The 24,052-nt window shown below is 38.0% G+C and overlaps 1 protein-coding gene across 1 annotated transcript in view; it reads right to left on the reverse strand.

Annotated features, from left to right (window-relative positions):
* LOC137295956 (laminin subunit beta-1-like) overlaps window positions 1-24,052 on the reverse strand; it is a 66,760-nt gene that overhangs the window by 34,209 nt on the left and 8,499 nt on the right. Inside the window, exons 3-4 of the mRNA XM_067827553.1 lie at window positions 1,499-2,052; window positions 408-525 (exon numbers count right to left, since the gene is read on the reverse strand). Of these exons, the coding sequence (XP_067683654.1) occupies window positions 408-525; window positions 1,499-2,052 (672 nt within the window). The remainder of the gene's footprint in view (window positions 1-407; window positions 526-1,498; window positions 2,053-24,052) is intronic.

The following is a 24,052-nucleotide window of genomic DNA, read 5'->3' on the forward strand; positions in this document are numbered from 1 at the left end:
ATAAACATAAACTCACATAATGAACACTTGTGTCAAATCAAACACGGCCCATTCATAGTTTATGGCTGGGGTGGGGTGATGATCATTTTATGGGTGGGGTCACCAATTTTGTTCTGGGGAGGTAGTGGGGTCATTGATTAAGTTTGTACACATGTACTAGACGGGTGGTGGGGTAGGGGGTGGGAGTTGGAGTCACTTACTGCATACATAAATTTTAGGGGAATCATTCACCATTCCAACTAAACATGCTTTTCCATAAAAGTCATCATCATCACATCCCTTCACCAGCAATATATAATGAATGGTCCCTAGCCACTTGGCTATGCAATGTCCTATATACAAGTATAATGAAGACGGATATGAACTTCATTCCAGAAGGTGAAAATGAAGATGGTGATGAAGCTCACCTAATGTGTGGAGTTCCGTGAAGTTTACTCTCAAGTTGGTGAGTTTCAACAGATCCTGCACCTCTTCACTGTATGGGTCCTTGATGGGAATGAATGGCGGCAACACACGGAAAATTACCTGGAAGAAAAGTTACAATGAAAGCATGAGAGAGACACATTCGCTTTCAAACAGCCACATCACTGTGTGTCTAGATAAAACTGTAAAAACATGATGCAAGTAGATGCTTAGGTTCTTTAAACTAACAACTAGTCTCTGAAATGAACATATTTTACTGAGAAAAGTTCATAGTAAAAATATAATGACGCTAGGGGAATCTGGAATTGCCACATTTTCTAGAATTGAATGGGCTTTCTTGGATATATTTGCTTCACAGTCAGTACGACAGACTAAGGTTCTGTTTTGTTTTGTTTTGTTTTGTTTAATGCTGTCCTGAGCAATAATCCAACTATAGGATGATTACCTGTAAATAAACTTGTGGACATCAACTATGGTCCTGAGTCTGATTGACTGATTCATTTGGTCGCTTGCAACCTGCATAGCTTTGAGGATATTTTCTTATGGCGAAGATTGCAGCTCCTTACGTGTTGAGTCAGTGAGCAAAGTTTTACGCCACATTTAGCAATATTCCAGCAATATTGCAGCAGGGAAGTTGGGAAACCAGAAATGGGCTTCACACATTGCACCCATTTTATTAAAATTGTGAATGATCTGGTAACAAATGAGCTTTCTCTTGTTTGACACCAAATCATTCACTCTTTCAATAAATATAGACCCGTGAAGGTCCAGGGTAGAATAGGCCCTCAGCAACCCATACTTGCCATAAAAGGCGTAAAACTAGACTCACTCACTCAATAAATATAGTATTACACAGAGGGTCGTTTAATATCCCCTGTCTTAACCATGACTTATATGTGATGAAGCCTGCTGACAGATTTAAAGACTTTTTAACACAGCGCAGGTTACCGAGTATTTTGCTAAACCAGAATACATCCACAAACCAAGGGTTATAATCAGGGTGACTCTCAGAATCAAACCCATGACCAGCAGGTCTTGCCTCCTGGTGACACTCTCACTCAACACAAATACTCACCTCTCCCTGAGTTGACGGTGTTTCCGCTGAGTATTTTGTCTGACAAATAACATCAGTCATTGACCGCACGGGTCCTCTTGGAATTCCAGGGAAAGCTTTGCGACAGCTCTGAGCAAAATAACGATACACTTTCCAAGTTTTACCAAAATCATATGACCTTTCTATAAACATAGCCTTTGGCCTGAATGTTTTAAATGTCATAATCAAATGAGTAAAATGAAACTCTGCTTCAAGATCCAGCTGAATTGAAACATTCTCTACACCATTTTCAGCCTGCCACCACCGATCTCGTCTATCTTTGAATGACGAGACAATGTTCTCGATGCGATGGCTGTTTTCATGTACTTTCGTCTGCCACGGCTCTCGAGAGTCGCACTGAAAGCACTTTGTCCGCTTTTCTAGATATGACACAACACAGTATCTCTCCGGTTTGTTCAAACCACACGTGGATGTCGCTTTAAGTTGCTTTCCTCGACCAATAAGAAGATCTCCTGTGGCAGGGTAGCAGCTGCCTTGTTCGCACTGACGCTGTCGCCGAGACTGACCCACGACATCTGCAGAAAGAGAGATAACTATTAACATCACACAATCATGACATACTGGCATCTATCCACTGTTACGCTAATGGATACTGTCCTCATAAACAAACTTTTAGATTTAAACAAATGTTTTTGGTGAAATAATGGTATCCTGACAGCATTAATTAAACAAGAAACCAATAAGTAAAATCAGCATTCACGAATAGTGTCTGACCTGACAAATCTGGCAGATTCCCTAGTGGTCAGATAGATATCACTAACCCGCCAGCCCCTTGTGTCTAACTGAATATTTCACAATTTCTTTGTGTGAGGTTGTTATTTGCGGCATATGACACTTGTTTACTGTTTAGTAATCTTATGTTTCTTATCATATAATGTTAATAATTTCAATGCCAATTATAAGAAATGTTAAATCTGAAATGCTTCTTTAATTTATTCTGTGGGTCCTGTGAATTTTCAGTGGGTCAGACAGACATCTGAAACTTACAGGACTCAATGTCCTGTTACTTTGAAACACCATCGTGAACACTGAAGATATGGGACTTACTGGACATATCATGCTATTATCATGTCATGTTATTACCTGTGACAAATATAGTTCATGCACATATTTTAGCAATAGACCCCATGTCTGAGCATAAAGACTGTGTTGGTGAAAACCGATATGTCACTTTAATAATATCAGTGATTTGACTTACATTACATGATCACACAAAAAGATGCAAACAGTAATTCATGTACGTTTGACAACTTCTATGATTGCTGTTGTTGATTTTATTCATCAGCTAATTCAATTTATTACATGACTTTTTGAACACATTTACTAAACTTACTTGGACCGCTTTCGTTTTCTGATTGTTTCAGCATAGCATCAAATCAAATCAATAATATTGTAATGCAGATCATATGAATATATTCTCAAAAAACAAGCAACAAACAGCCCTTTTTACAACACATTTTTAGACAGTATATCATTATGAATACTTCCTCTCTGCATAAAAACTACTTCAACCGGAATTTTCAGACCCTGTTGGCATAAACTGCCAGTAATTTTCAAAAGCACCGGAAACACTGATATATTGTACTGCTTTGCTGCATGTTTCATGTAGGAGTGAGTTCAGTTTTACACTGCTTTTAGCAAGTTTCCAGGAACAAAGGACATTATCTAGCCTCATGTAAGAATGTCGAGTTTTGATTGGTCCACGTGACTCAGATAAAATACCATGTACATCCATCACAATCCGTCAGCGGGAGTATAAAAGTCGTGTACTCCCGCAACGAAAGTCATATCACCCCGCTACGCCTTGGTGACGACGCGAAGTGAGAAAAGCGTGTATCAACAAGCCTTTAGTAACGTGCAGTACATTGAGGTAAAAATATCAGCAGATGTCAACATGGCAGAAGTCCATTCGATGCATATTGTTTGCTTTTGATTTAGTGAAAACATTCAGCTAGATAAATGCTCGGGGAACACAACCTTGCTCGGGACTGATAAAACCTTGTATTTCCCTCGACACGATGGGATAACTTATATTAGAAATGGGCTTCACACATTGTACCCAGGGTTTTCAGCATAAGAAACACTATGAAACCCCATCGCCTCAATTTCATATAGGAAAATATCTTGATGAATGATCTTCATGCTTGTCATGTGAGGCAACCAAGGACGATCAAGTGATAAGGCTCACTGACTTGATTGACACATGTCATCATATCCCAGTTGTGTATATAACTACAGTGGAAGCTGTCTTACACGGACTCTAAGTAACTCGGTTTTCTACATAATTCGGTCCGAATTGTTGGTCCCGGCAGAAGTTATATAAGTTATCATTACATATAGGCTAACTAATTCGGACTTCATGTAACTCGGATTTTGGACCGAAATCTCCGCCCTTCAAGGTAATTTACTAAGAAAACATTGCTAATTAACTCGGACTAGCCTGACCACCTTAAGCAAAAGTGCTTTGTAGTTAGCTGATTATTGACTTTAAACAGATTATCAGGTGTGATGATAACCAATTAACAAAAGGAATTAACAAAGCAGTACAGCAAGCTGACACGAATCACTCAGTGTCATTTTGATGGTATGCGATTTTGTTATAAAAAGACCGTACACCGTACTGATGGGCGGTTTGCACAACACAAACAAACCGACTTGAGGGACTATTTCCACAAGTAAAGCATGGCCATGCTGTCAATCAAACCATTGAATAAATAAATTAATCTATACAGTACATTTTACTTGTTCATTTATTCATTCAGTTGTGTCCTTCATCATAAAAGTACTCTGCATGCATATCTCCTGGTCAAGGGAGCTAACTCTGGACACTCACCAGTCATATTCGGACACAAAAGTCGGTCCCAGTTGAGTTTGAATTAGACTACTTTTGACCTTTATGTCATGTAAAAATCTACCTATACACTCATAAAAATATGCCCTCCAACGCCAAGAGAAGAAGTAAGTTAGACATGAACAAACATAAATCTTTAAAGAGTTTCAATGTGAATTTTTATTCTATATGTAGTAAGATGTAAGTTTGCATTTTAATTGTAACTGTATGCACCTGTATTTGCTAAAACTCATTCTCTGTCTTGCAGAGCTACTCTCGTATCATTTGTTCCAATACAATTTATGTAAAATAATAACTTGAGTTACACAAAAATATGTATCACTTCATCACATTCCTTATTTTAATATGTCAAAGGTAGAATGAATGAATGATCACAATAACATTCAAGGATTTACTGAAAACTTTCCATACCAACTCCGACTTGAGCTATGCTATAACCAACACATAGAAAGGAGTTAAAACTGTTATTCTGCCCTTCACATGTGCTAGGAAGACCATCTGACATATTGGTGGATAACACACAATATACACGTCTTCCACACCTACATCCTGCTCCCATGTATACAACCTCTCTGAGTCTGTGAACGCAGCAGCGTTGCTACAGGTAGGTACACAGGTATTTCACTAATTACACACTGCAGTCTGGTGAGGCTAATGTGTCTTCCCTGTTCTTTCCTAATACATACAGCGTTTGATATGCATACAGCATTTGTTATCAGCATATACTCACACAGACACTGCATGTACTGATTTCACATTCAAATACACACAGATATGGTTAAGATTTCATAACATAGAAATATGACAAAGTGACCGGATATCGATACTTATTACACAATACAACCGCATATGTTATGAAATCTTACATGCCTTTTTCATCATTCTTAATAGTTGTACAAAAAGCTAAACTATTTATCCTTCTTGACAAGCTATTAATCAATTTAAATGTTTCTTTTGTCTCCACTTTGCTGAATTCATGATTTTATCTGCTTATCTCTGAGTTTAGTCTAATGTTATACGGTACTGCTTGTTGATAGTAGTTTGTAGAAATAATGTACACTGTTTCATTGTATGGATTGTACACAAATAATAACCTCTTCACATCATTTAATTATTTAAAGAAAAATCTGAAGATATAAATTTTGAATGTATGTTCTCAATGAATCTCAGATAGAAACCATTTTTGGAGCAGATCATTTTCAGTTATTGTCAATAAATGAAATATAGCAGTAGCTAATACACGTCCACTGAACTGATAAAATAACCCAGGCTGATAAGACAAAGGTGGTGGGTTACAGGCATCTACACAAGACGAAACATGACCACTGAGCAGGTTCAGGTATATGCAAATATTTGTCTGGAAAGCTATGTTTTCATTCCTGGTATGTTCTGTAGGCTAAAGAACTGACCCAGTTTGTTTGCGTGGCTCTGAAATCTGACTTCAAAAGATGAACAAGCACAAAGTTGGGGGTGGTACTTGAAAGCAATGTGGGAAGGTGTGGTAGACAGCTGGTTAAAGCGTTAGCTTGTCACACCGAAGGTTTGGAGATCTGGGTTTGATTCCAACATGGGTACAATGTGTGAAACCCATTTCTGGTGTCTCCCGCCGGACATCACCAGAATATTGCTAAGAGCTAGTAATGTTAAACTCACTGACTGAATCACTAACAGGCTATACATCATGAACGGAGAGTGGTTTAAAGGGGAGCGAGTCGAAATGATTCAAGTCAGCATAGAGCAAAATTCCATCAGTATCCCAGCAGAACACATTAGAAAGGGACTTTTCAAATGGTACAGATGTTGGAGACTATTCTATTAAATTTGGTTACTTCCTAAGTTGATTTGGGCTGAAATATGTATCTATAAATTGAAGTTATTCTAATGTAACATACAAGTAGAAATTTGCTAACGTCAAGTATCAAAATGTTAAGAATTTCTTATATCCTTTATGACAAGTTGTAATCAACATGTTTTAATCTATTCTAAATCTTTCAAGAATCATAAAATTCATCATTTGTAAGAGCATGTTCATCAGAGCAAAGGTTTCATGGGTGACTTTTGTGCTTTGAGGAGGATATCAAACCCATTTACATATTCTTCTTCTTCCTATTATTATTATTATTACATAATCATGATAACCAAAGCTGGAACAAAACCTCATCAGACAAATGATCTGATTCAGAGAATCATACATATGCGAGCACTCCAAGCTTTGAATCATGTTAACAATGTAGCGTTTATAGGTGTTATCCTTGTATCACTGTCTTCAAATGCAAACACTGACTTTCCTGTATTGAGTTAGCAATGGAATATGTAATACATACCCCCCCACCCCCATTACCAATTCCACCCCACCCCTCCTCACACACAACCTCTCCCCCCTTGACACACATTCCTGCATTGAGTTAATAATGGAATATGTAATACACACACCCACACTCATCACAACCCCACCCCACACCCCCCACCCACCCCTACCCCCACCCTGACAACCCCCAGGTGATCAGGAAACATGTCTCATACAAGTCTGTCTGTCTCTATTCATGTAAATAACACCTACGCATGGGTCTCAGTTACTTCCCATGTTAGATACAACGCATTACAATGACTGCTTGACGGACACGCCAATGTATTGTCTGTCACTGTGGGATCTGAACAACTAGCACATCTGCATAATACACCTCACTTGGGTGAGATGTTCACTCGAGATATACAGTCCCACTGGGTGAAATACTTCTCAGTAGGGTCACTTGCAAATGTGATTCCAACCCCAGCTGCAATCTCACCTCCATACAAGTGTTTATACCTAATGAATCACTGTGTATGAGATAACAGACTGGAACTTCCTTTGTTTACACACACTAGCCAAGCCATGTTGAACTAAAGATGTTTCTCATCTACAAGGCTTTGATAACGCTGAATCATACAGCCATACAACCTAACAGGTTTTATTCATCAAATGTTTCTGTAAACAATGGTAAAAGAATCAAAATTATTTGACAGTTTTGTCATTAGTTCCACATGTCCCTAAAGAATGGCATCAACTCTTATGATCATTGTATAACCAGAATTAACTTTAAGTACCAGAAATGCCCAACAGAGGGTATAATTGGGTTATCTTGCCCCAAAACAACACTGGCTTCTAGGTTTAAATAACGACTTGATAAAGTAGATAGTTTCATGCGTAATTTAAAAGTCTATCAGGACATTTCATAAGACAAACATTAACAGTGATATAAAATGTCAAATGTTGATTTGCCTGTAGTTTCTAACTTTACTGAAAGACATAGGTTTGTTGATAAGAAAATGTTGTAACTCCTCAGTTATTTCACAATTACGCTGGCTCCAAATATAGGCAAAGTTTTTATGCTTTCTGTTAGTGTCAATAGTGAAATTTGGTCAGGGAGGTCAGGCATCATACACTGCATGCAAGTTTATGCTCTGGTTCAGACAATCCTGCGATTGATATTAGGAGCAACTGTTCATGCAGTAATCAAACATGACATGCCACTGATTTGTATCAATGTCTTCAAAAGTAATGTTCACAGCCTCCTGCCATCATTTCAGTGAGTGAATGAGTGACTGAATGAATAGGGTTTTATGCTGCTTTTAGCAATATTCCATCAATATCAAGGCAGGACACCAGACACTGGATTCACACATTTACCCATGTCAGGAATTGAACCTGTGTCTGTAGACAGATGAGCTACCAATTTAACCACTTTGAAAAACCATGGTACACACAACCTCACAAGGAAACTGTGTTTTCAATTTCGATTTTACCAAAGAAAACTGTCTGTCTTGGTCTAAAACTGTGCTGGACTGCCTTGCTGAAGGTGGCACAAATGTCATGGGCTTTCAGTACACCCTGCTTTGGTAGGAATACTTTCATGTCTAACACTCTACAAACAGCCAATACAAACGTCACATTTCACTGTTGAGGGTATAAATGTCATATCTCCCTCAGAGATAAAAAAACAGTATCAGCCACTCGAATCAGCTTCTTCACATCTTTGCAGTGCATGATAGCTGAACATTTTCTTGTACTAAATATGTCTTGTGACCTTGCATGGCATTTTGCATGACCTTCAGGAACATGCTTCATGTGCAATAGGTTGTGCACATGCTTCACAATGTCTTAATTATAAAAAACATCAAATATAATGAAAAAAAGCCCTGAAACGTTTCTTCATGAAGTGGTGGAAATCTTGTCTTGGCATTTTTTCTAGACTTTCTAGACATGGGTTTTCTTGGACACATTTGATTCAGGGTGTGTAACACTAGTTAATGTTCAAGGAGCATGAAGTAGTCGGTTTGCAATAAACTAGGTTTATAGCAAATCATTCATAACTGTTTTTGTTGCTTGCAGCCACATGCTGTGTATTACACATAAAATGTGTGTAACTTATGAGGAAATATGGTTATTAGACACCAAAATTAGTAGCAGCTTTGAGTTTTTATAAGTGTAGCCAACAGTAATTCATCTTATAAAGCTTAAATTCGTTTTTCCTATGAAACCTGATGCAAATATATTCATAATTCAGCAGTAAATTAGGAATACTTGGGTAATTCTCAGGGTAGCTTTCTATTATATAATATTTTTCATGACATGTGGCTATATTATTTACAGTTTTACATATGTCTTGTTTCGTTTGCTTTTGTGTGTGTAATGAAGCTTGGTGTCCATGGTTGATAATGGGAAATAGGAATTTACTGCTTGAATTTAAGGACATGAGAAAGTGAATTGAGTTTTACGTTGATCTTTGCAATATTCTAGGAATATCAAAATGAGTGAAACTGTCTCAAAAGGATATGCAACTGATGCTGATTGGTTTACTGTTTGAGAGGATGTCATGAAATATTTGACCAAACGACAATTTCTCAGAAACTGTAAATATTTCTCTTCTATGACTGAATGTTAGTCTATGCTGACATTCAGTGTCTCAGTGAGGGGTTCAACAGTTTATCAAAATACTTTGTCCCATTGATAACATACTTTCCATGGTGGGGTGGACAAATGGTTAAAGTGCTCACGCATCATTCTGATGACCAGGTTCGATTTCCCAAATGGGTCACCCCAAATGTCACCATGATATTGCTGGAATATTGCTAAAAAGAGTGTATACCCATTGTTACTTACTGACAACATACTTTACTAGGTCAGAAGTCGATTGGTACAGTGACACACTTTCCCATTTCAATGAGGTTAGTGATGTTCAAGGTGGTTAGAGCTGTAATTTATATCCAGATGAGACACAGAATAACCACAGATACAATACAAAATCTAATTCAGTATATGTGCACAACATTTTGACATGGTAGCCCTTGACAATGACAATGGTAGCAGCGTGGTGAGGGGATGAGTGGAGGAAGGAAGGAAGGAAGGAGTGAAGGAGGAGGAAGGAAGTAGGGAATCTGTGGTTGCTGGTGTTATCCATCTCAAGGGGCATGCGTCCAATCAACAAATGTCTCATTCATTTCAAGCTCTACTATCTCCCACACTGGCTCTGGATGACATGGCTTATCATACCACTCACTGTTTGCTAGGGATAATAGCTGAAAGAGAGAAAATGTCTTTTCAATGCCATGCACTGTTAGCAAGGGATAATAAAGGTTAAAGACCACACCAATATTCAGTATTTAAGAATCCTATGGATCATAATGTGAACTGTTATATACCTACAAGGAGGTTGAGGATTGGGGTCCTTAATTTCTTTGTTTAGTATAGTTGATGAACAGAGAATCAAACTAAATCATGAAAATTATTTTTAAACGCAATTTTAATCTACTTGTCTTGGCCGAACCTTCACTGCAAGGAAACTTTACTAGGGTTTTCGGGTGAGGAAAGAAAGAAAAAATCTCAAAAAATTATGGCTCAGCACCAAGGCAATTGCTGTGAGATTCAAATTAGTTTCCATATTGTAACCCATGAAGGTCCCGGGGTAGATTAGGCCTTCAGCAACCCATGCTTGCCGTAAGAGGTGACTAACGGGATCGGGTGGTCAGACTCGCTAAATTGATTGGCACATGTCATCGGTTCCCAATTGTGCAGATCGATGCTCATGTTGTTGACCACTGGATTGTCTGGTCCAGACTCAATTATTTACAGACTGCCTCTACATGGCTGGAATATTGTTGAGTGTGAGCGCTTTTTGATAACCCTTTGCCCACAAGCTACTTAACACACATGCTTTATCAAAGGAAAGGGATTTTGAGAGTTAGATTTATGGTTTAAGCAGCATTGGTCCTTTTGTTATGCAGGTCAGTGACGCACATCACTTTTTTAAAACTGATATGAAGACTATCACTGAAAAAAACACAAATTTCTGGATGCAACTCTGTAAGTAAAACCAAGCATAAAGACGAACGGGACATCAGTGCTCCAGTTACAACAAAACAGGAAATAAGGTGCATTAATATCCTAAGCATCCACTTCTATTACTGGCTTCAGTAATTACTGCATCAACAAACAGAGGAGATCTGACCCATGATGCTGACAGTCAGACCATGAAGACTGCAACAGAGACAGCTGCCCCAATGTTTCCACATCAACTGCTTCTATGAGATGTATTCATCTGCTCAGTCATCAGAAAAATATCAAAGTCAAAGGCTTTTGTCAGGTTCTTACAATCCACAATAGCGATAGAGAGCCAGAGATCAAAGATCAAATTCAACTGTTGTATTCAATAAACTTGAAATTCCTCTTCAACTCCTGGTAATCATCAATGGAGTCCATCCCAATTCCTATATCCTTAACATATGGTGAACTGCATGAGGCAAAGGAAGTGGCCCACAGCCACCTGTTAAGTAGTAACTAGTCTGCAATACAGACCATAGCCCATGCAAATGTAGAATGTGTGCTTAGTCTTGATAACCACAAAAGCCCAAAAATGTAGGCTTGAAGTCCATCCTATATCCTTAACATATGGTGAACCACATGAGGCAATGAAGGTGGCGAGCAGCCAGATGTACAGTTGTAACCTACATCGCCAGTACATCGCTTTCTTGCCGGGCCTCGACAGTTATTGGGGTGTGTTTTATGGGGCAGGTCTTTGTGATGATCTAGATACCACAAGTCAAAATTCTTACCATTCTTTATGAAAGAATGTTCACCTGTTCAACTAACACCTTGTGTAAATGTTTCTTCTGCCGTTATCATTTTAATATAATTAAATATTCATTCTTCTTACATGGGATGCATTAAACATTGAGCATTTATTTGGGATCTTTTTCCCAGTAAATTGAACATTTAAGACTTCAGGGAATTCTTCTGACTTGATTAGAAATGGAAGGTGGGAAAAACTGTTGGGTCATGTGCAAACACTAAAGATGGAATTAACTGTAATTTTCTTTGAATATTTTCATTCAAGTCTTCTCTTTTGAAATGTACAAACATCTGGTGCTGAAATGTGCATTTTCAACCATAAATAATTTGGGAGATCAGATTTTAGATAAACCTAAAACTGCTGATTTTTTCAAATTTGACAACGGCTGGTTCTGTAAGAAAAACTGTTTTCATTTAAAACTTGCTCACAAGAAAAAGTCAGGAAAATGGGTCAAGTATCACTAAGCTAACTGCATAAGGTGGTCAACACCTCAACCCTTACACCTTAAGACCCATAACTAATGTGGCTTGGTCCGAGGCCTGCTATCACTATTCATGATACTGAGAAGTAGGCTGTTCAGCAGAAACTGACTTATTGCTGGTCAGTTGGCCCATGGCCAGCAAGAACATCAAAGGGCAAGCTATAATGAAAGCTGATAGCAACAAACAACCTCTTACAATTCTTTCTTCTCAAAGCTGTTTTCTTCAAACATATTCTTAGTGCCCTGATGAGCAGAGTGGTCACTGGCTTAATAGCTTACATGCGTATTACAGCAATTAAATGAATATTGGTATTTCATATTCAGAGGTAAAAAGGAAACCTATTTTCTTTGTTTATTATGTTCTTATTTACCTGAAATGTAGAGAGACATTGTCAAAATTTGCTATCTCTTTGGCCAATTATTGGCCCAAGATTGGATGTTCTTTGGGCTTGACATTTAACCTGTTATTGAAAATGGCTTCCTTATCATAAGAGGCCACTAAGGGGGATCAGGTGGCCACGCTTGCTGACTCAGTTGATACATGTCATTGTATCCCCTTTGTGCAGATCATGATGGTGATGACTGATTTGTCTGGACCAGACTTATTTACAGATTGCTGCCACTCATTCAAAAAATAGCAAGAAAATTCTTCCTTACTATGTCATTAATACAAAAACTGGATATGGACAGTTTTGAACATGGGTGTGTTTGTGCTTGACTGCCTATGATGATTTCAAGGAGTCGGACGTGCTAGTTCTACAGGCTTTACAATAGCATATTAGTGTCAGTCTATAGTGCCTTTCTGGAAAATAAAACTTTACTGTAAAGGAGGTTGAAATGCTTGTTGTACAGGCTTTACGGTAACACCTGAATGTTACTTTATGGTGCCATCTTGGAGTAACATATAGGCGGTAGGTGTGCCTGCTGTATAAGCTTTGCGATAACATTGGATTGCGAGTCTGTGGTGCCTTCTTGGAGGAACAAAAAGGCAGTTAAGTTCTTCTTGTATAGACTCTACCGTAGCATCTGAATGTCCGTCTATGGTGCCTTCAAGAAGTAACATAAATGAGTTTTGACGCACTTGTTCCACAAGCTATATGGCAGTGTCTGAATGTGTGTCTAATCATGCTTTTTATGATACACAAAGGTTGCTGAAGGGTAATTCTGACCTTCTTGGAACAACCTAAAGGATGTTGAAGCACTTTCTCCACGGGCTTTAGGGTAACATCTGAACATCAGTCTATGTTGCCTTCTAGGAGTAACAAAGTGCTTCCTCTGTGGGCTTTACGGTAGTCCATCCATTATGTCATACCACAATGTACTCCTGTGACATGGTACAAGCCAGCCAGTGCATGTGATGATAGATACAGTTCAGGAGGCAAGGAAATGCCTCTGTTACATGTGTATAGTATGTGTTTCCTGGCTTAGTCACACCACTGAAACACATTCTCCTGTTAGCACGTTCAAGTAATTATTTCCCATCTACACATGCTCTATGACATTTCCAGGTGGGCACAGTCATGGTGGAGTATTTATGATTTGTAATCTATGGTAAAGCTTGGTGAATGTTGCTCTAATATTACCACAACGTCAGTCAAAGCGATTACGATGCTATTTCAGACTTTTAGTCTAATGGCAAGTTACAAGTTCAACAAGGTTTAATTGCTAGGGACCTCGATTTCCCTCCCAGTTTTCAGCGATTTTTTCAAACCATTTGGTGTCAGTTTTGCGTAGAGCCTTATTAAATACTAATAGTTGGACCTGTATTTAATTCAAAAGTTAGACATTAGAATGATAAAACCAATGATCAGAAACATGATCTCAAGTTTATTTCTAGTATTTTGCTTGTTTGTCGTTTTCACCACAATGAACAACATTTCGGCAACATGGCAGTGGTCTGTAAGTCTTGACCAAAGCATTCAATGATCAACATCATGAACATTGATCTATACATGGTGTCCATCAAGTCAGTGAGCCTAACCAGCTGATCCCATTAATCACTTTCAATTAACATGGGCTACTTAAGGCCAGTTCCAAAGCTGCTCCACATGACTCTATGATTTGAAAGATTTGACAAGAGACATTCCTGCACGCTAACGCATAGTCTCTGAATATATATAATTTTGACAGCAACAAACAAGCCCATTTAAATCAAAACGGAGCGCAAAGTAAGATTTAAAATATGATGTTTGTATCCAAATTACATACTTTCAGAGACAATGTGTTAGTCTATGTCTCTTACATAATTTGTTCCAACCATCTGATCCCTACCACAAATCAAGCCATATCATGGCATTACTTCTTTAAACAAATATACACTGCTTATCATGGTCTGCCACAGCATCCCTCTAAAACCACAGTAAGCTGCAATACATCAGAGTATGAAACCAACACCGGCCCCTCCCACTGCAGGCATCCCCAACCACTTGTTCTCAGAGCAATTCAAGGACCACTTGTGATGAAAGGTCAATGAATTGATTGAGAGATAATACATGCCTGCTTGCTTCATGATGAATGTTAACTTTAGGGTGCTTGGTATCAACCATCTGATATCATGACAAATGAAAGTCTCTGTTAAGGATTAGTATGTCTAAACAAACAGGTTGTGTGATATTGTCAAGTTCATTTTCCAAACCATGTTGACATTTTATTTGTGTACAGGGTGGGTATCTACAATCACACCCAAAATGCTTGTAGGTGCAGTATCTACTGGCCCACCTCATCAGTTACCAGTAATGAACTGGAATATTAACATTAACAATATCCTGCCAAATGAAACTTAATGAAGTACAAGAGATCTTTTTCCAAAATATGAGAATGAAACTGAGGTAATGCCACATTAAATATTCAAATCTGGACCAGATGGACATTGCGACATTGTTGAGTGACTATAACTAAGCATCCCCCTCATCTCACTCCACAACACATTCCTTTCTGCTCCTCCAACCCCACCCCAATCTCATTTACTCAAGTGGCTGTTCCTTTCTCCTCCCCAGTTCAGGTCAGCGGTCAATTACTGACTTGACCCTTTGGACACTGTCCCCATGTTTGTTCTGTCCATGAGACACCACTGTAAATATGGTTTCATTCAAGAGCATGTTTCAGTCTTCAGAGATACACATTCTGCATTCTAAAAGGGGTTGTTCTCAACCCTCCACGTGGTGTCTACAGACACACAGCCATGATGGGAAATAATCATACCGATGATGACTTCTGCATACAACAAATGTTTACAACTATCCATTTCATTCATTTATGGATCTTCACTATCTTGTTTGAATATCCTTTGCATAACTTAACAAAGTAGAACCCTTTCAACATTCTAACAAATGAGATTACCTTTATAATGTTATGCTTTCAAAACTGGAAAGTGAGTGAGTTTAGTTTTATGCAACAAAACTGTAATTACCTCAGCTGGAATTATATGCAGCAGACAAATATATCAACACATTTTGTATGATACATAATCCTATATTTGTAAACATAGCAATTATATTTCTCGGACTTAATGTTCAACTCAATTTTACACAGATTATTTAAAAAATGTTAAACAATTCATTCAGAGATTCTTTAACAATACAAAAACAACTGCATGATAATGCAGACATTACAAAAGAAGCATTGAAAGATTAAGAATAATGAAATCTAAACATCAAAACCTGGCCAGGCAACTTTAAATGAAAGAATTCAAAGCATGTCCTGTAGGTCCACGATTGGAGCGCTCATTAAACACTCACATGGTCTGGCGATTGTGTACACAGCATAGCTCCGTATCTATGTACTCTCAACAACAATGAATGAGCATGGAATATATACTTAAAACACTATTGTTCTGTTCACACTTTCTTCAATATTAATACATTTCTTTAAATACTATTCAATACACAGTATTAACAACCAGCCTGTTCTTTCATTAAACTGTAATAATCCGCCATGATCAGGGATCATACTGGAATAAACCAGGGATCATATCAGTACTGATCAGGGATCACATTATTACCATCACCGAGATCATGTTGAGATCATGGCATCATAGATCACACTGGCATCAGTTAGGGATCATTTTGGCATCGGTTATTGATCATCTGGCATATAGGATCATATCTGCATCAGTTAGGAATCATACTGGCATCAAGGATCACATTAACATCAGTTAAGGATCATAAGTAAAGTACAGTCTCTGAGTATAGTCAGTGGCCACAAGAGGGAATCCTTGTGGCCTCATATAAAGTACTCAAATCCCAGCGACAGATGACAGTGGGCACTCGTTCCACTTGACATGGTTTATACCTACCCTGTCCAGGCCATGTGAGGGTGGACATTATCATAAAGCGTGCCAGACAGACAGACATTGGAATGTCAACACTCCTGAACAAGTAATGATTCTGGTGAAGGAAAAAGGACAGGAAGCCAGGCCATTCCTAGACTTGCTCCAATTCTCACTGAATCACATGGCCATGAATGTTCAATCCTTATAAAATTTAAGTCTGCATGTATTGGGCTGTACAGAAAGCAAGTTTTCATAGGGACAGCTTATTCTATTTATTTGCATAATCTAGAAATTATTACTTAAATTAATCATTAAAAGAAGTAGACTTGTGCAAGTCTATTCTACCACACAGATGGTGGTGTTGGTAGCTTGTTACAAACTTATTTCTTAATATGTACAATTTTGAGAGAAACAAGCAATGCATTTAAATCTAAAGAAACCAATCGAGACTGGCAATTCAGAAACCATGCAAAATTTTAATTTGTTTCATAAAGAGATAAAAGTTGCAGTACAGGCACATTTAGACATTATGGCTGATCTAAAAGCAGCAAATGATTCACACAAGTTATTTGAGAGAAAATAACACGGTTAAGCGGTAGTGAATGAGGGAGTGAGTATGTTTTTATGCTGTTTTTAAGAAATATTCTAGCAATATCACTAAGGGGTACACCAGAAATAGGTTTCACATATTGTACCGCCGTGAGGAATCGAACCCGGGTCTTCAGTGTGACTTGCGAATGCTCTAACTACTGGGTCACTTATCACCCGTGAGGGCAAGTCTGATTTGAAGCTAAACTTTTCAACAGACTGTCAACTATACAATAGACAACAGGCTGTCTATCATAAACAGTAGGGGCTTGTGTTAGATGTTTGTTTTCTTTGGATGAGTTCACAGACGTTTTGGTATGATACTAGCATGGGTCAGTTGGCAGACAGTTATGAAACATTTCCAAAATGAAAACTAAAATTCAGGTCAAAATAACTTGTTTTGTCATTTTTCCATAAACATATATGGTTTGGCTCAATCACTGAATGCTACGTATGGTCTGGCCCTGTTGAAAAACAGTAGCTCTACAAATGTCTTACATATTTGTTTACAGTGTACAACATAGACTGACTGGATTATCATTGTCCACAGTACAATTTGAGTAATTCTTTAGAATGGGTGTCTCAAAATGATTCATGTAAAAAATTGTTTTAATGCTTAGCCCTAACCATTTCAACATTTAACAAACGAAACATTTCTATTTTCATATTTATCCCAAACAAAGGACACACACCCAGTTTTCCTATTTAAGGAGAAAATGATGTTGTTTTTCCTCTATCCATTTCTGATAGTTGATCTTTCAGGCCACCTTCATGATAATTTCATGACACAAACAGTATATCCTGACAGCAGTTCTGTGCACTCCTAAACCCCATTGATATCCACTACCACACAAGTCGCAGAGCAGACTCAACATCTAGGACACAGACTTCAGGTTTAATAGGGCGTAGAAGAAAGTTATTAATCCTCTTGACAAGTGTAGGAAGGTCAAAGTGATTTGAACAATGAACAATGATAAATCTGAGTCACATATGGTATTAACTTTAAACACTCCAAGCATAAACAACACAAAACACATTTGCAAGCTTACATGCACATTAGGCTGTTGGTTTTGTTAACCGGTTAAATCTCCATTTATCGTCTGGTGGTCGAGACAGGCAACTGAACTTTGACCTCAAAATAAACATGTCAGGGTACGTCTGTTGATAATCTGCTGTGACATCTAGGGATAGAGTGTATTGTGTATATGGAATCTGGTATGGTATATCACGTCTGCCTGGGCTGTTCAGCTTTGATCCAAGGAGGCGTGATACGATTTGATAATGCCTAGATAGCATACATCCAATATGACATGGCATACACATGGTATACCTAACAACATATTACTGCTGATGATAAGTACTGATGTCTAATGTACAGCTTGACTTAGCGACAGACATTCATGATATAGTAGCATAGCACGTATGTAACATGTTATGTCTAGGATCACTCTTTCTCGGTGGAGTACAGATTGTTGTACTTATATGATACATAATCACCTTCACACAATTTGACTAAACTTAAAAAAAATGATATAACAGTAACGAATCTGCATTGATTCAAGCTTAATTTTAACTAATTTATAGTACTAGATGTTCGATATATAGATGCTATTCTTCACATAAACACAATGAAAAAAAATATATTCTGAATCAATATGCAACAATATCTAACATCAAAACTTAAAAATCCAGAAAAATATTTGGAATATTTTCAGCAACATAAAATTCATCTCAGGTGCAAAATGATCCTGTTTGATATGTAATGCATCTCAGAATAACAATGAGACTGTAAATGAGTGTGAGTTGAGTGTGGTTTTAGTACATGGCTTTTAGCAATATTGCTGCAATATCATGGCAATATCATGACATCAGAAATGAGCTTCACACTATGTACTGTTTGAGAAGAATCGAACCTGAGGACAGTGTTACGAGCCAACACTTTAACCACTAAGGTACTTTACTGCCCCTCATTGTATACTAGTTGTACGCAATATTTTGAAGATGCACAGCAAATGACTGTTTGATTTGTTTAACACATCCATTACCACTCATCATGAATCACCATACAAGACTGTCTGACTTCTGTTTGTTGAGGCCCAGCATGAGAGAAAACAAAGTCCAGTTCATTCAGTTTTTCACAGGTGGTAATGAAATCCCCCTGGACTATGTGTGGAATCCTGCTGCCTGAAGTTAATCTTGTGCAGGTGCCCCTTCTGACATGGCTGCAGTGCACTCGCTGACCCCAACATGACATGTGCAAACACTAAAATGTAGCCACACTCATCATACCTCACAAGGACCTTCATCAAAACTCTCTCTGTCCCTAATGACACTGAAATAGACTGCACAAAGTTTACATGTATCAAGATGTGAGCAATATTTCAACCTACATTATCACATATTGTTCTCTGAACAAAGGATCGTGTGAGTCCTGGTTGAAAATTCAACTCTCTATTGTCCCAGCTTAGATTCATTGAGCAGGAAATTGTGAAAAACATAATAAAACAAAAATACAGAATGAATCCTTCAGTGCCATGCTGGGAGGGTTTTTTTTGGTTTTTTTGTTGTTGTTGCAAGCAAACCTCCTCTCCCTTCAAAACAAAAACACCCCAACCCCACCTACACATACACATACAAACATGGACAATAATAGACCCCTTATATTATATATTCAGGCAGTGTTGTTTCTTTTTCAACTTCCCACAACCAGTCCCCCTCCCCGTAACAAACCCCCCCAAACCTTCACATAGGAGAAAAAAAACAAACCTCTCCATAACAAAAAAATAACAACTCCAAACAAACAAAAAGAACAATCATCAAACAAACAAAATAAACATCAAACTAATTGTTAAAGTTCACGTACACTAATATACCCCTTCTGGAAGTTTCAAGTATGACTTGACTTCTTTGTATTGGATAAAAGTTAATCTCAACCATCTCAGTGAAGTCTTGTCAGCTGTGGAATGGTGTTACAACATCTCAGAGTTTCTTCCGAAGCCCATGTGGATAAGATTTGCCACAGGAAATTGTGCCATGCATGCTCTACTGACAAACTATACACACAGAAGATCTTCAGAAAGTAGTGTGGGAGCGGAAGGGTGTGAGGGAAGTTCCAGCCAGGCACACCATGGGGGATGGGGCTTGGGGTGCTGCCTGTGGTAGGGGTGGTGGAGCATGGGGTGGTGATGGGTGGGGTAGGGCACATACATTATTTCAGCTGCGTAATGCTGCATGCCATGCAGACTTGTACAAGTCTCTCTGACAATACATATTTCAGTATATAAGGAAATACATTTCATTCTGTGTACCATGAGAAGAACAAGTGGAAAGGTAAAGATTTATTGATGTCAATTTCTGTATAATGAGGAACGTAACATTGTGTAAGAATATATCCCTTTAAGTAAGTTTAACTCTGTCACATAAAGAACCTGACATCCATAAATTCTCACCCTGGAACATCACTTGTAAATGCCATTCAAAGACTTTAAGGCCATAATTGGGGTATCTCAATGTCTTTCTATTTTTTTAACAATGGTTGACATATGTTAGCTGATGTTAGTTATGATGTTTCTTGGAAAAGGAGGTGAAAAAAGACAAAGAAATTATCACTGAGGATAACTGATTTAGCTCATATGGGTACTGTTCCCACTGTATTTTGGGGGAGCAGGTATTGAGTGTTGAGTGGCTTATTTCATTTCTGTTACCCACTGCTTTCACATACACGGGTATTTCAGAGATGTTTCTTGGAAAAGGAGGTGAAAAAAGACAAAGAAATTATCACTGAGGATAACTGATTTAGCCCATATGGGTACTGTTCCCACTGTATTTTGGGGGAGCAGGTATTGAGTGTTGAGTGGCTTATTTCATTTCTGTTACCCACTGCTTTCACATACACGGGTATTTCAGTGATTTTACTCACCTTTGTAAATGTCATGGAGTAAGTTTACTAAGCAGGTACGTCATGGCTAATAAAATGTACAGTTACTCAGAAATCCGAAAGAAGGGCAGATTGTAAATCGCTTGCACAGTAGCTGACAAAGTCCATTGATGTAAAAATATTGCAGTTTTATATTCTTTTGTTGCCGTTTCTACTTTTTGAGTAGCAAGGTAATATGTTAAAGTTGCAATTTCCACAATTCATGTGGGCTTTTTCTGTGTTTTTCAGCACAGTGGGGAACTTTTCTTTGGTAGTCCGGACACCATAAAGTCATCACTGTGGTTCTTTCAAATTTTTTAGCAACACTGCATATTGGATATGCAGAAATAACTTCTGTGAATCATTTTATACAAATGGAAAGCAAACTAAAACATGTGCACACAAGGATGAAAATTGCCAAATGACAGAACAGAAATTCTTTAAGAAGGGAATGTAACTTTTGTTCAAACTTGACAATGGGAACCTGCAGTTGAAAGTTCCTCATCCATGCGAGCATGCACAAACTTGCAGTTGCAGGTTTTTCATTTTTAGCATTATTTTTTGGCGATTTAAAGTTGCTGTTTTAACTGTTTCAGTAACTAGGTATTATGTTTATGTTGCTGTTTCCATTACCAATTACTAATGTGAGTTTTTCTCCGCTTTTCTGCAGAGTGGGGCAGTTTCCTTTGGTAGGCATGGGTATGAATTTCTTTAGAAATGCAGGACAGCTTCAACAGTCACTGATAGATCTGCATAACAAAACACATAGTGTTACAACCACATACTCTTTTGAAGACTATGATGGATGAATCAATGCAAGCAAATGTGAAGAAGTCTTAACAACAGGTGGCTAACCCATATACTACTGGAGAGTCCAGCATAGTGAGGTGCAGCTAGTCTAAACTCTTATGGACAACAGCTGCTTGCCCCCCACTAACTGCTAGGAGAGGGAAACGGGAATGAGTGAATGAGACTGGGTGAGAGGAATCAGGTCAGCGATTGAAAATGGGGAGAGTGTGGGTAGATGAATGCTTAATAACTTTGATGATAACATATAAACCTGTCTAAATCAAAAAGGAGCCCAAGTCAGATGTCCAGTTTGGAATCTAGAGTTGCTTAATCTAAGGCCTTTAGCACTGTTCGGAGGGGCTGGTGAGACAGGAAAATAAAATGGTTCAGGACTCAGAAAGAACATAAACACCATGTTTTAGTATATATACTATTACCACAATGCATAATGTTCACGACCAACTGGTTTGAAAAACAGATCTCAGTAATTATTTTTTCTTTTTTCACAATCTTCATAAAATCAGACATAAGTGACAAATAGGTATAATACGACTGGACGCCCAATCCTTGAGTGCCACATCCTTGTACAATGATGCCTAAGCCGAGCAGGAGCAGAGCATGACCACAAGCACGTTGAAATCCTGCTGACACAAGCTGTTAAGACTTTTCAACATGGAAAACCACATTCCTTTACAACTGATCATCAGAAATGAAGAAAGGTGTCTTTCATCACAACATGCACACATGTAATGCAACTTGTTGAGACTATTATATGACAATAAAGCTTTATTGAGAGCGTACATTCACTATTTCTGCCTAACATCAATGAATCCACCTTGTTTTCTCTAACTTCTAAGAAAAACCAAAACTTCTGCTCATCATATATTAAAATCAGTAACTCATGAACACTTGCTTCACAATCTCTAAAATTCTCATAAAATCTCACAGGAAATGGTAAGACAACACTGGCAATGAAATCTTTACAGTTACATAAATGTCAAATATATAACCCATTTACAATGTTCTTTCTCTGTCCTTTAAGAGATGTTTGTACAATAAATTCTTTGTAGCTAATCCTACAAACATGACAGTGTGTTTATCTATTCAGCATTTAAGTTTCCACATAAAAACACCTCAAAAGCCAGCATAATGAGTCATCCTCAGTTACCAAAAAGGCCTCCCTTATCAAACATTCAATCCTGGGATGACTTATCAGAGCATTCTCTTCAATCTTCCATATTTATATAACACAGCCCAAATATTACTAACCCCCAAATAATGCTTGATCAGCAATATTCCCACAATCTCTTTGTGGTCAAATCTCATAACATAATGGATGTTGGTATCAGGGTTATATAATTCTTGGGGCAGATTTATGTTATCAGAATAATCCTTGGTGACCTCCACAGCAGATCTGCTATGCAAAAGAGTGCATGACTGGTCAGAGAGTATCTCCAGAACAGATATGGGTCAAAGGCTATATTTATCCTCTTTGACAAGTGGCAGGCTGAGAGCTGAGGGCACTTCTGGTTATCAGCATCCAATCAGGGCTATCAGCACTGCTTCAGGAATACATGTGGTGGCTTAGATCACTGTAAAGTCAGAGACTTGCTTCAAGTCATCCATTAGTATTTTGAGAAGATGAAATTACTTACCGATTCGAAGACTGCCATAAATGTTGAATTTCTAATAGAAACCCAAAGCTGTCAGCAATTATCAAGCAATTATTGGCATATATATATACCAGTACTTAGGGAATACGGGAACACAGGTGAAGGAACACTTGTTGTGAAGGTAAAAGTGTTCCTGCATTTTTTTCCAGATTTCTTCACACACAGTGTGATACAAAGCTTATAAAGAAATCTGTAAAAGAAATAAAGGAACACTTGTTACTCCATGAGCTACCTTATTTGTATCCCTAAGCATATGAAACACTGAGTCATAGATTTGCATCTAGCTGACCATTAGCAGTTGTTGACGAAAATAACAACAGCTTGACTGCCATAAATGTTAAAATTTTAAGTCTTTCCCTGATACTGTATGTAGCAAGTGGAGTATTCAAAATTGAACCCCTGAACCTGTACATTGTCTTAGCTAGTTTGTCTAGTCCCTGAACAACAGCTTTCTTGCTTCTGGATTGCTCTTTCTGCAATGCTTATGTCCTTAATTACTGAAGTGGATTTTCGCAGGTCTGAATTTCCCACCCCACTGGGTCTCCCGTTCGACTTAACTGGGATTATTTGTTCCATTTCAAATTATATATATTCAGAGGCTAAGCATCAGTCCAAGCCTCAGATTCAAGACGTGCTACAGGCCCAAATGGTTGAGGTTCAACCATACTTCATGTATTCACAAAGAATATTAAATGTTCACAGATGGAAGTTACATCTGTTGCTCTCTCTCTCTAAATATATATACATTAGGCCAACACTGACATGCTTCAGAAACAAATTCCTGACAAAACTGATGCTGTTTTCTACTTTTTATACCGGAAACAGTTCCCTGCTGTGACAG

The sequence above is a fragment of the Haliotis asinina genome, chromosome 9 (genome assembly GCF_037392515.1).
Source record: "Haliotis asinina isolate JCU_RB_2024 chromosome 9, JCU_Hal_asi_v2, whole genome shotgun sequence".
NCBI classification, from domain to species: domain Eukaryota; kingdom Metazoa; phylum Mollusca; class Gastropoda; order Lepetellida; family Haliotidae; genus Haliotis; species Haliotis asinina.